This window comes from Eschrichtius robustus, chromosome 18, assembly GCF_028021215.1.
Source record: "Eschrichtius robustus isolate mEscRob2 chromosome 18, mEscRob2.pri, whole genome shotgun sequence".
Taxonomy (NCBI): Eukaryota; Metazoa; Chordata; class Mammalia; order Artiodactyla; family Eschrichtiidae; genus Eschrichtius; species Eschrichtius robustus.
The window spans coordinates 2,923,184-2,936,938 of record NC_090841.1 but is presented as its reverse complement, the minus strand read 5'-3'; the positions used below and the strand labels follow the sequence as shown (position 1 = coordinate 2,936,938).

The 13,755-nt window shown below is 38.4% G+C and overlaps 1 protein-coding gene across 5 annotated transcripts in view; it reads right to left on the bottom strand.

Moving 5' to 3' along the window:
- Positions 1–13,755, bottom strand: part of SGCG (sarcoglycan gamma) — a 50,626-nt gene that overhangs the window by 23,309 nt on the left and 13,562 nt on the right. For all 5 annotated transcript variants that reach the window (XM_068526619.1, XM_068526623.1, XM_068526620.1 and 2 more), the window contains exons 2-4: positions 4,515–4,709; positions 3,798–3,899; positions 2,185–2,272 (exon numbers count right to left, since the gene is read on the bottom strand). In XM_068526619.1, the coding sequence (XP_068382720.1) occupies positions 2,185–2,272; positions 3,798–3,899; positions 4,515–4,709 (385 nt within the window). The remainder of the gene's footprint in view (positions 1–2,184; positions 2,273–3,797; positions 3,900–4,514; positions 4,710–13,755) is intronic.

Below are 13,755 nucleotides of genomic sequence, written 5' to 3'. Positions count from 1 at the left end.
CCAAGATCTGAAATGCTAGCTGTTGATGCTTGCTTTCCTGTTTGATTTCTTTTGGAATTTAAGACTTTTGTCTTTGATTGTATTGGTTGCCAATTTTTTCAGTGGTCTTAGTAATAAACAATTATTCATTTAATTAAATGGGATTACTTTGTCTAGTTCACATAAATCACATTTTAATATCCAGATTGGCTAAATTTAACTTCTTTCAGGAAACGTGAGGCTGGAATGAGTGTGATTGTGGGAAGTCATTTACTGAAAATCATCTTGGATTTGGTGAGTTGAATATTTCCTAGTTCAGGAGTCTCAATATAGCAGAGGCTTTCCAACAAAAGGTTTAATAGAAGTCACTTATTTTAACTCTACCTCAGGTATGAAACACTAAGGTTAAAACTCAAAATTTGAGGTTAACAGTTTAAAGTAATTCTGATGGGAAACTTTTTTTTTAAAGTGAATTCCTTGGTGACAAAAACAACACCATATTTGCAGCAACTAGGACAGTTCCTGGCGTGCCATGATTTAATGAAATCTGAGTAGAGAAGGAGGGTGGTGGAAACACCCCTGATGGAGAAGTAAGTCCTAAGGTGACTCCTGGTTTGGCTTCTCTACTAACTAGCTGTGTGTTTTTGAGAAAATTAGCTTTTCAGTGCTTCCATTATTTCATCCACGAAATTGGAGACAGATTTATGTTATCTTTAACTCCCCTATATATGAAAATCCACACTTAGCAAAAGATTAAATGTGAAAATGAGTATTTGTGTTAAGTCATTTTCAGAAGAATATAAAATGAATCTTTTACTTTTGGAACTCCTAAAAAATAATTACACACTCTAAATGTTATTAATTACTTGACAGCATATGGAAAGTAGCACATAGGCATTCAATAAATGTTTGCTTAATGAATGACAAAAGATGGGTAAAAATCCCTCAAACATTTAAAAGCTATAGTCAGTTAAAATTTTTTAAGAAATTTAAGAAATGGTAGACACAATTCATAATACAACATAATTTATAAAGAAATATGATTTGGTTTAGACAAGTTTCATGAACATGTACGCTGTGTAAGCTCAGGTTCATCTCTAGATTTATTGAGAATTTCACTGGACTTGGTGATCAAACAAGCTTCTAAGCAAAAGAGAAATACAATTTATCATTTAGAAAAAGTTATAAAGATTAAATCAGAACACAGACTATGGAACTCATGTGTTACTGTAATAAAGAGGAATCATAAAGTTAAGATATGGCTGTACCTTCCAATGTAACATTATTGTCCTGTAACAACAGCCATTAAAAAAGGAGGACACGGAAAGTTACCTGCCTGTGTTGGTAGTACACTTGTCATCTATTTCCCCATAATCTGAAGAGCCATCCAATTTCTTAGATTTAGCATATCTATAAAGTGTTGATGGTGTAGAGAAGGTATATTCCTTTCACCAGCTGTTTGCTCTTCTGTTATTTCTTCCATCGATATTCTTTCTTTCTAATCCTTTTGCTCTCTGTGCACGACTCCAAAGGACCTCTCTCCCATGTGACCATATTCTTTGGTCTTAGCTGATCAGATGGGTGTACATGGCTCAGCCAAGGGCAGTTGGTTGAACAGAGTAATTGGGCCAATTAGAGTACTTTGTTTTGAATTGAGAATTTATGACACTGAAGACCAGGTTGGCTGGTGTTGAGAACTATAGCCAATCGGATGAAGAACCAGAGAGTCCTGTAGAGTTAGAACTGCTGCAACCATGATACCCAAGTGAAGATCATGGACAGAGATTCATGGAAAGGAGGGGAACATGGCAGAGAGAAGGAGGGGGAGAGAGGGGGAGAGAGGATGAATACTTTGATTCTCCCACCCTGGTCTTTCTTTGCTTGAGGGCAGCTACTTTGTTTCCTTTCCTCAGTCTCTGTGAGATTATTTTGTATCCTGCAACAATCATTGTGTTTCTTGTACTACCTTAAATGGTCCTCTTATTTCTTGGAACCAAAATAACTTCACTTAAAATACTTCAGACTGTCCTCCCACCACCTGAGCTAGTCTCCGTGGTCCACACAGCATGATATTTAGAAAACTCATACTTTGATTGCTCATAAATAACTTTGAATTCTCTAGAAGAAAATAAACAAATGGATCCATTCAGCACAACTGTTCATGGACCACACACATGCAAAGCACTGTTATGAAGCTGGACTCACCCACTTTTAACCTGCCTGTGACTTCTCCTTCCGGGTTGCGTGCATTTACAGTCACATTCTGTGTGGACTGCAGAAGCAGAGATGAGTCCTAAAAACAGATTTACAAAGTTAGCCAAATACAGACTATTTAAAATGACTATACCTTTGTATTTGTATATAAATTGAGGATTTATACAAACTAATTTCTCCAATGTCATAGATCCTGTGAACCTATAAATTTGTGGCTAAAACTATTTTTTAAACTTGGATTATATTATGTGAAGGGGGTAAATGCATTAATTTTTTTTCCCCACAAAATATAATAACCTCCTGGGTTTACTGTGCCTGTGTGCACTGGTTACAATGGACCAAGTCTGCTCTCAAGGTGAAGATCTGAAACAATCAAGTTTTAATCAGTGTTTTGTCTTTTCCAAGGAATTACAATTTCATTTCTCATAATTTATGTCCAGGACATGATATATCAGAGAGCGGTTAGCTCTTCTATAAATAAAGACCATATTACTTATTTTCAAAACGCAAAAGGCTTCTCACAATTTCAAAAGAGCTTTTAAAATCTGTTGGATGCCTACATTTTTAGAGCTTTTTGTTGGAAGATACAGTGGCTTTATGAGCACGTTAAGTGGGGTCATAGTCTGAGCGGGGGCTTTGTCTCACAGAAGATTGCTGGCTCTTCTATAACAGTTTTCTTCAAAAGGAATGCAGTAATTTGGCTGCTGGATTCAGGTGGGTTTATGTCACTCAGAGGGAACCAAATATCTTCCAAAGTTGTGGGGTATAATATGATTTTTCAGAAGGAAAGAAGTTTTAGGAGTGCTTTGGAACTCTAGCAGGTCAGAAATTCTCCAACTTGCTTTGTGGAAGCAGATGGATTTACCATTGTCTCACCTTTTATCCAATGGCGTGACCTTACTACTTGTTTTTGCTGTGAAATAACCAGCATGATAATAAGAGCTAATAATTCACCAACGATTTTTACCATCCAGCCTCTCCTTTTATCTCCACATTTTGAAGGAGGTGGCATTACTCCTCACATACAGATGAGGAAATTGAGCTCAAAGAGATTAAATGACAGCTCTCCCAATGTAACAGCTAGCAAGTGACAGTTCCATGATGGAACCCAGTCTTCAGGCCCCAACATCCAGGATCTTTTTTTTTTTTTTTTATCATTTTCCCTGAAAGGGAGGACACGGCCCAGGTCAGAGCTGTGAGGCCCACCCCCGGGCCTAGACAAAGGAAGCTGTCCCGGGAACCACTCTGGTTGTCTGATCCAATGAATGCTCTCCAACACTGTTCTTTTTCTGGCTTCCACCGCAGGGGCTGCAAAGGCTAATTGCTTTCTCAGCCTGTCCTGCAGGGAGGGAGACCCAAGTGACACAATTTTGGTCAATGAGATGTAAGCAGAAATCTGCTCGGGCGGGGCTGGGGGTTTCCAGGCAAGGTTTTGGGTGTGACCATGGCGGTCACTCGCTAGGGCCCACCCAAGGCACGTGGCCAGGGAAACAGGCAGTATCGACGCATGCACCCCTTTCATCAGAAAAGCAAACTTTCTGTGTTTCACCATTATTTATTTTTCACGAAACACAAATTATTTAAATGTGTCCTCATTTTCTTACCACTCTGGAGTGTATTTCCTTGGCATACAGTGGGAATAAAAACTCCGATTCCCCCTCCAGGCGAAGTCCATCTTCTGTAACATACAGGTGACCCATCCCTGTCTGTTAAAAAGAGATTTGTTATTGCTTTCTTCTTCACTTCTTTTAGTATCAACTTAAATTATGTATGCATTTTCATAGATTTCCTATCGGCACTTTACTGTATTTCTCTTAAATACTTTATTTAAAACTTTAGTTGTTTTTATTCAATATTCAGTATTTTATTACATCTAGTGTAAATACAAAGGACTATTTAGGAAATGCATATAAGATTTAAATAATCACCTTATAACAAACATGCAAGAGCCCACCACCATGTCAGAAAAAAAAAATCTTACCATTACTATATAAAAATTTTTAAAAATTAAGATGCAATAAAATGGACTCTTGAGGCTTATAGTTCTATGAGTTTTAACATACATATAGATTCGGGTAGCCACCAACACAATCAGAATACAGAACTGCAATGAAAACCAACACGCTCTAGTTCACAGTGAAATTATTTTAAAAAGGTAAAAAAGAAAAGTAAATGTTATATTATTTTTTGCTACTGAAAATTCTGATCCAGACAGGAAACCAACATTAACTGCATGAAAGGAAGCTTCTGTTGATACAATGTGGCTGGAGGGACAGCGCAAACAAAACAAGAACATGTTTATCAGGAAAAAAAATACTTACTGGGGAAAACCACATCACTTTAAGAATCCAAATTGTAAGAGCAAAATTCACAAGGAGGACAATGAGCAAAAGAAGAACGAATAAGTACAGGCAACGCTTTCTCCAGCCATAAATGCCGATTTTGTAGACAGACTGGTTCTCTGGCCGCTCTACGCGGGTGCCTTCTGGGGTCGTGGTGTATTGTTCACGCACCATCTGCCACCGGGTGGGGGGCAAGGGAGGGAGGGGTAAAGACAGGGGGGAGGGTGGAGGAGGGGGGTAGAGGGAGAGAGGGAGAGACACATGCCAGAAAGAGAATTTGTTTGTCAATATTGATTGACCATTAGTCCAACAAAATACTTTTTACCCCAATAACAAATTTCCAAAATTAGTGATGTTTAAAATGAGCATTGGCTATTACTTTGAAACATGTCACTGTATTTCAACCACAGTGATAATCTGTCATGCAACATATTTAGATAGGACAAATTCATTTGAAATCCAGTGATTATATTTTCAGATTTTAATCAGTAAAATCAGTACATATACAGCTTTCAAAATTCTGCAAGATTAAACTTGGAATTGAAGCATCAACCCACAACAATCAAGTTATCACATTCTTAAAAGATTCAGTGGGAGGAAAATCAAGCTGGTACCTAAGAGCCTTCTGAAAAAAAAATCCAATTACTCAATTTTATGCCAAATGATTAAATTACATCTTCCTTCAGCTACTAAATTATTCAGAATTAAAAAGGCTCTTTTCAAGATACCTACCACACCAACTTTGGCCTATAATAAAGCTCCCAAGTACTGACCTACTTCAAGAAAGATCAAAATGTGTACGTGTACAAATGTTTACAAACATTCACTGTTTTATGTAAATTAGGTTAAGAGTTTTAGTAACAATTTCCACTCTGTGAAGAGATTTTTAAAAGTTGCTCAATTTTCCCCTTTACACAAGGAAAAAAAGAACATGGTTTTAACTGTTTAAATTAAGATTAGAAATTATGACTTTTCTGATTGTAAATGTAGCAAAATGATGAATCATATAAAATATTCTCCTCTGAGATTTTTTATGCATTTATTTATTTTTTTTTTTTTTATAAATTTACTTATATTTTATTTTTGGCTGCATTGGGTCTTCACTGCGGTGAGCAGGGGCTACACTTCATTGTGGTGCACCGGCTTCTCATTGTGGTGGCTTCTCCTGTTGTGGAGCATAGGCTCTAGGTGCACGGGCTTCAGTAATTGTGGCACACAGGCTGAGTAGTTGTGGCTCGCGGGCTCTAGAGCGCAGGCTCAGTAGTTGTGGCGCACGGGCTTAGTTGCTCCGCAGCATGTGGGATCTTCCCGGACCAGGGCTCGAACCCGTGTCCCTTGCATTGGCAGGCAGATTCTTAACGACTGCGCCACCAGGGAAGTCCTATGCGTTTATTTTTAGGAATGACTTGGAGGTATCCTTATTTAAAATGTTATGGTCAAAATAATTCTATAAATTTCTTTCCAACCAAACAACAGGCATTTCCCCGTGTTCTAGCTGATTGTATAAAATGGTGCTATTCATCACTCAGTATTTTCAAACACTCAGGACTGACAATCTGCATTATTCAAAACCTAAGTGGTTAACAATTTCATGAGGGCATTCTTTACTCACTCACCTTTGACCCCTCCAGTCTTTTTTTGTATTAGAAAGTCCATCACCACCCACATAGCCCCACATCAGCTCTGCCTTCAACCTGCATCCCAAATCTACTTCTCTCCATTGCCATGGCTACCGCTCTGGTGCCAGCCACCGCGAACTGTCATCTGCACCACTGCAAGCCTGCTTCCCTTCCTTCCCCTCCGGAAACCCCTCTCTACCCACAAGCAGACATGTGAAATGTAAGTCAGCGCCTGCCACTCTACAGTTTCACACCTTCCCGTGACTTTTCCCCACTGAGAACATCCAACCTCCTCCATCACCTCCATCACCCTAGTGAGAGCCTTCACTCACCTCTTCATCTGCTGTTGTTGGTCTTTTGCTCACAGCGCCCCATCCACTCTTTAACAGCCCAGGTGAACCCTCGGGTCAGGACTCACTCCTGGGCATCCCCTCCACCTGAAACCCTCTGCCAGCTCCCTCCTCAGCTTCAGACCAGCTCACATGTCACCTCCTCAAACAAGTCTTCCCCGACACTCACTCACTCCCAACACAGCACTCTGTTATATTTATTTCAAAGCACTTGTCGTCTAAATAATGGTGGCAAAACCACACTTTCTGTAAAAGATAGGCTAGGAGTCTGCGATTGGATTGGGAAGGGTGGCCAGAGAATCTGAATTTAAAGCAAGTGCATTATTTTACAGTATTGCTACAGATTGATAAAAACAGCAGTTTTCCAAGTGTGTGTGTATACACGTGCACATGCGCGCACACACACATATGGTTTCCACTTGCTGCATATTTCTATTCCTATCTAGAGCTTCCTATTGCTGGTGTAAAGCTATCACAAACCTAGCTTAACCCAACATAATTTTATTATTTTATAGTTTTGGAGGTCAGAAGTATGAAAATGGGTCTTCCGGGGCTAAAAATCAAAGTGTGAACAGGGCTGCTTGAGCGGCAGGCACCTGGGCCTGAGTTTTGGTAACAAAGTCACGTTTTATGATTGTCCCCCTTAACTCTTTTGGTTAACCTGCCACTTACCAGTGTTAGATGTGTTGCATTGAACAAGGATCTTACTCTAGACAGGCATGATTTAAAATGATGAGGCAGAACACTCAACTCCAGTTTTTTGTTCTAAAAAGTTGATGTTGTTATTTTAATAAATTATTAGCTTATATTCTAATGGTGACTCATGGTGGCTTCCATTTTTATTTGACACTGTATATTCAATTTTTTCTGGAAGAGACTTTCAGAGGCTATCAGGTTCAGCTAGCTTCCTTCAGATATGTGTTAAAATTAGCATTGGAAAGGACACCAGTTCTTTATCACTTCGAGGTCAGATAACTGTAAAGTATTAGTATTCATGCTGGCAAGAAACTGCTCTGGAACAATGCATTATGCTTTATGATCTACTTATAGACCCTTTACAAAAAATTAATAAGATAATATTTTATGTTAGAACTTAAAAATCTATACTCCAAGGTAAATAATTTTGAGTTTTACTACATCTTGGGCAAAAATTATTTTCATAGGCTCCTTTATTTAAAAAACAATTTATGGGGACTTCCCTGGTGGCTCAGTGGTTAAGAATACACCTGCCAATGCAGGGCACACGGGTTCGAGCCCTAGTCCAGGAAGATCCCACATGCCGCGGAGCAACTAAGCCCGTGCGGCACAACTACTGAGCCTGCACGCTTAGAGCCCGTGCTCCACAACAAGAGAAGCCACCGCAACGAGAAGCCCGCGCACTGCAACGAAGAGTTGCCCCTGCTCGCCGCAACTTGAGAAAGCCCGCATGCAGCAACGAAGACCCAACACAGCCAAAAATAAATTAATTAATTAACTAAAAAATATCCCACCCCTTTCCCTGTTAACCATCTTTAAAGTATGTTGATGGTATACTTAATTTAGATTAGCTTTAAATGCTTCTCTCTAAATATAGTTATCAATATTTTAACACAAAAGGCTCCAGACACGAAACATTATAGTATGTTTTGCAAAAATATCAGTTTTCATATGCTCTTGAATACATGGTTACTTATTATTTAAAATAAAACCATCTTAAGGATAGAAATTCTGCCTTCTACATTCTTTGATTCTTGTCATAGTACATAGTATAGTAACTGAATGCAGCGTCCACTACATAAATGTTGTTAAATGACATTGTTAATTTTAACTAACCTTTACTGAATGCCTAGTCTGGAGAGGCTGTTGCCAGGAGTTTGAGGCATGGAAATGATAAACACACGGATGATGTTCAAAAGGAACTAATCTAAAAGGAGTTTTTAAAAAGGTGGGTTTGAAAAAGACCTAAACAGACTCCTTAGAAATGAGAAGTTCAGTTATATTTTAAATTCCAAAGAACGTGTTGTATCGCTTAAAGTTGTGACATATAAAGACAATTTCCCTATATTTAACAGATTACACAGAGCTGAGAAGAGAATCAGTACATATAGGAAGACAGATCTTAGAAAACACGCCGGAGTGATAAACGGCATCGGAAACGTGAGGGTGAGTTTAAAGGACATGTCTGAGGAACGAGACGGTCTAAATATGTCTTACTGAAGCTCCAGCAGGAGTAACCAGAGAAAACATAGGAAAGACAATGATTAGAGGTAATTGCCAAGAATTTTCTATAATTGAAGCTATGTGAGATTGGAAACAGATACTGACTCCTGAGCAGGATAACTTAATTCAAGTCTATTAAATAAAATCATTCTGAGTCTGGACAACGCCGAAGCAAAGAAACTTCATGACAGGTGTGGGTCCCAGATTTCAACTTTGTAAGTGGAGAGTCGTGCCGTGCAGCTGGTGAGATCGCCCCAGGGGAGACATGATCAGGCTGTGGGCTGACCGTCCCATCCAGCCCCCCGGCCAGCACTTCCTGCTCGGCCACCGAAGGGAGTGGTCCTGAGCCCCTGGGCTTGCACAGTGATTCCAGGACGGAGGGGAAGAGGACGTGGGTGAAGCCACCTTCACGGGGTGAAGGACCTCCCTGTGAACCCACTCTGGTGATTACTGGTGACGGAGCCTGCTCTGCACGACCCTGACACGGTACTCAGCAACATCCACACCTCGCCTCGCATCCTTTCCCCAGACATGACGAAAACGAGGCACTGTTTCCTGGGGCAGGAGCAAAGGACAGGAGCCACCTGACATTTATGCTGTATCTGAACTCCCATGATGATAGGGCACGTGACGATGGGGCATTGCTGTAATACTATGGATATAAAAATAAGCAAATTCATCAGGAGGCTATAAAACGCTAGACGTGTATGCCTCTCTCAAATGTCCTGATACACCTATACCTGTTTCTATACCTCTTCATCTGTATATACGGGATAAAAATTGAAGAAGAACGTTAAGAAAAAACCGAGAAAGGTATTACCATAGTGGAAGACTTTAACATATTTCTATAGAAACCCTGGACAATACAATTAAAATGTGTTTAAGTGGATGTGTGTAGAGCTCCATCCCTGAAGTTGGGAAATGCTTACTTTTTTCAACAAAGGGTATAACTTTTGCAAAATCTGATAAACATTTACAAGGAAGAATGAAGAAATGCCAAAGGATAAATTTCATACAAATCCTTTGCTCTCGTCATAATTCAGTAAAATTAGAAATGCAATGGATAAAACAAAAATCAATCTCTGAAGTGTTAGGAGGTCTGGGGTTATGCTCACTTCCACACATATGTCTGACAGATGCTGCTTTCCTGCCGTAAGCTCACTGGCTAATTTTAGCAAAGAGAACCACAGGCAGGGATGGAGGGGATCCCGTAGGTGCTGCTTCTCTGGTCATCCCCCTTCTTCAAGGGGGAGTCATCTGAATGTCAGGGATAGAATTCTATAGCACCGAGTGAGGTCCTGCCAGGCCACAGGGCATGCTGACTGGGGCATTACCAAACCTCTTATAGCATCCATCATGTATGTCCCTTTGAAAACTTCAGGAAAATTATTTTTCAGTTTCAAAAATTGCCTTTCATAGTCACCTGGCTCTATATTCAAGAAGCATCATTTCTTATGACATAACTAGTACCATCATGTTACATCATCCATCAGAATGACAAGGCCACTCACATGCAAAGTCAATCATAACCATGTGACGACATACCATGACCTGCAGGAGTTACGTGCACATAACAGGCCAATATGCACTGAACAAATGAATGTGTGAAGAGTGGGGCTTACCTTGCTGGATGTAAAGCACAGTTTTATGCTATGGTAATGAAAAAATGAGACAGTGACAAAAGGACGGACAAATAGACAAAGAAAACAGCAAAGAGTCGAGAACAAGCCCATACACAGAAGTGATAAGTAAACAAAAGTGAGAAATGAGAGACATCCAGTATTTATGGGTCGCTCCTCATATACTTTTTTTTTTTAACTGAAGTGTAGTTGATTTACAAGTACAGTTGAATTTATATACATTTACTATGTATATTCTTTTCAGATTCTTTTCCATTATAGTTTATTACAAGATATTGAATATATAGTTTGTGCTACACAGTAGGTCTTTGTTGCTTATCTATTTGATATATAGTAGAGTGTATATTGTAATGCCAAACTCCTAATTTATCCCCCACTCCCCACCTTTCCCCTTTGGTAACCATAAGTTATTTTCTATGTCTGTTCTATAAATAAGTTCATCTGTATCATATTTTAGATTTCACATATAAGTGATATCGTATGGTATTTGTCTTTCTCTTTCTGACTTACCTCACTTAGTGTGATAATGTCTAGGTCCATCCACGTTGCTGAAAATGGCATTATTTCATTCTTTTTAATGGCTGAGTAATATTGCACTGCATAGGTAGACCACATCTTTATTCATTCATCTACTGATGGACATTTAGGTTGCTTCCATGTCTCTTATACATGCTTATTAAGTTAAAGCTGACTAGGTCAGGCTGGCACTGAGAATCACTGGACGAGTTTACCTCCATTTTCCTTTAAACTTCCAAGAAATAGCTAATCTAATCCCCACATTAAATTGCTAATTGTCAAGGTATTTCCTGCCTCACTGTCTGCATCACAACTCATAGCATTCCCAACTGGTGCCAACGTTTAGGAAAAGAAAGAGCAGTGGGGAGGAGCTCACCCTGGTAGATGTGACAAAAGTACATCAACAAGGAAAATTCAACAGCAGATAACAAATGGGGAAAATATTTGCCTTAAAGATAAGACAAGGTTATTACCCTTAAAAATATAAATAATCCAATAAAACTTGAACAAAACAATGCACATACATTAAAGAAACACAGATGATTAATACACACAGCAAAAGGTTCAGCTTCACCATGAAATGCAAATAAACACAAGTTCCATAAGCAGTTTTCAAAGATTAAGGGAGATTTAAAAACTGGTAGTAGCCATTATTGGCAAAGTGTTTGAAAAATGGGCATGGAACCCCTCTGCTGTTAAAAGTGAAAATTAACATCGTCCCTCTCGAAGGATGGTGTACCAAGAACCTCAAACAAACAGTAATTTCAACTCTAGAAACTTATTCCAAAGAAACAATTAGGAATGAAAATGAAGGTTCATGTTTAAGGATATTTATTTTACGTTATGTGTAATGGTGAATAACTGGAAAGTAAATAAATGATAATTTATTAGAGTAATTAGTTCAGAATTAACTGCTTGAAAAGCATATAATATCCTAGAGAAATACTAATGATAGAGTGTTGAATGAAAAAGACTATTGAAATACTTATGAAAATATATATATACCCATAGAAAATAGACGATAAATTTAAAAACTGTTAACAATCATTTCCCCCTATATTCCACCTTTTTCACTTAAAATTTCATTTCCCAAATGTTTTTCTGTATTTTTTCAGATTAAAAAAAAAAAAAAAATATATATATATATATATATATATATATATATACCTTTGGATATATATATTCCTGTGATAATAGTAAAGTTAATAGTAAATTCACCATACTTGTCCCAACTTTATGACTACATTTAGGACGACCAAATAATTTCAAAAATAGTTCTGCTTCATCTTTTGGTCAAATTGCTCATCATGGTCACTAAATAGAGCAAAGTACACAAACTGTAGTTATCCACTTCATCCAAAGTTACAATCAGTACAATTCTCACAATCACTAATGCCCCTGCTATAAATACACACATGCGTGCATACACACACACACACACACACACACAGATTAAAAGGTCATCAAACCATCTCTCTTCTTTACAATAGAATTGACTTTTAAAATAAAATGGCAAACTGCCACTTTAAAAAGTTCCTTACAAAATACACCAAATCAACAGAAGAAATGCCCTTTAAGTAGCTAACAGTCCTGAACAGGGAAGAAACCTTTATTTAAATGAAAAAGTAACAAAAGGAAAAAAAAACCACTGGTACCCACTGTCACACAAATGTTAGCTCATAAAACTGTGGTTTTAAAAGGCATGTTTGCTTAGTTCAGATAGAGGCTTATTTTAAAGCAGTGTTAAGTTTATAAAGATGGGCAATTCAAATATATTTTCTTAGTGTTTTATTCTTGGTTCTATTAAAGAAACTCAGAAATCTGAAGCTTTTACCATGTCCTTATATAGTATTTGACTAAAGGGTAATATCAAGGTCCAGAAGTTGAAGTTGGTGGAAATAAGGCCAAAATAAGGATGTTTTGTTCACTGTTTTGTTCACCACAATATAACCAGCACCTACAGTAGGGCCTGGAACTGAGCAGGGGCTCAATTATACGTATTTGTTAAAGACAGGCAGGCAGAATGAAGTATATTCTCATTTACGATGTATTTGTGGACTAGGTCCCCATGTCTAGGTCCAATGTTATGACTGAAAACCGAAATCATTCCATCTTTACCACACTTCATATATGTCTCATGCCAACTTTAACAGAAACTCCATAAACTGCTAGGAAAATAACCAGAACCCATAGAACAAAAGGGGAAAATAACAGATTTATACATTGTTATTTTCCTGGCCCTTTTATTGCCATAATGATGTGATTGATGCATATGTCATAGTTTATAGGCTGACAGTTCCTGCATTTTACATCTCAGTGACCATCATACTACTTCATCTTCTACTTGGAATGTTAATCCATAAGCACTCTGTATTTCAACAGTGTATTTTAAGGTTCAAGATCACATAAAGTTCTACCTCGATAAATGAGTTGGATTTGGGAGGAAGATTAGCATCAGAAAAGCACTGTTTCTACCTTTGCTTTTCAACCATACTATCTTAGGTATTTCCCTTTAGCTATCATATAAACCAGACTGAGTTCCAAAGTCATGCCTTCTTAGCTAGGTCATATGATGATCAATTCTGTCCACCGATCAACAATCAGTTGGTCAATTGATCAACTCAAGTGACCTATCAGGCTTCTTGATAGTGTGCTTTTTCAGAGATGTTTCACATGTAAAACTCACTGAGAATGTTTAAAATAGAGTTAAAATAGTCACAAAGGTGAGGCTGGGTTTTAGGTATGGTCTCCATGGCAACGACTTCTTCCTGCTGGTTCTCCCTTGGGGTCTGTTTTCCAGACCTCAGCTGAGGCCATCTGTCAATGTTTTACAGCTCCTCTCTCCTCCCTCCATGCCCCTTATCCAGTCTCCATGGCAACCAGAGTGACCTTCCCC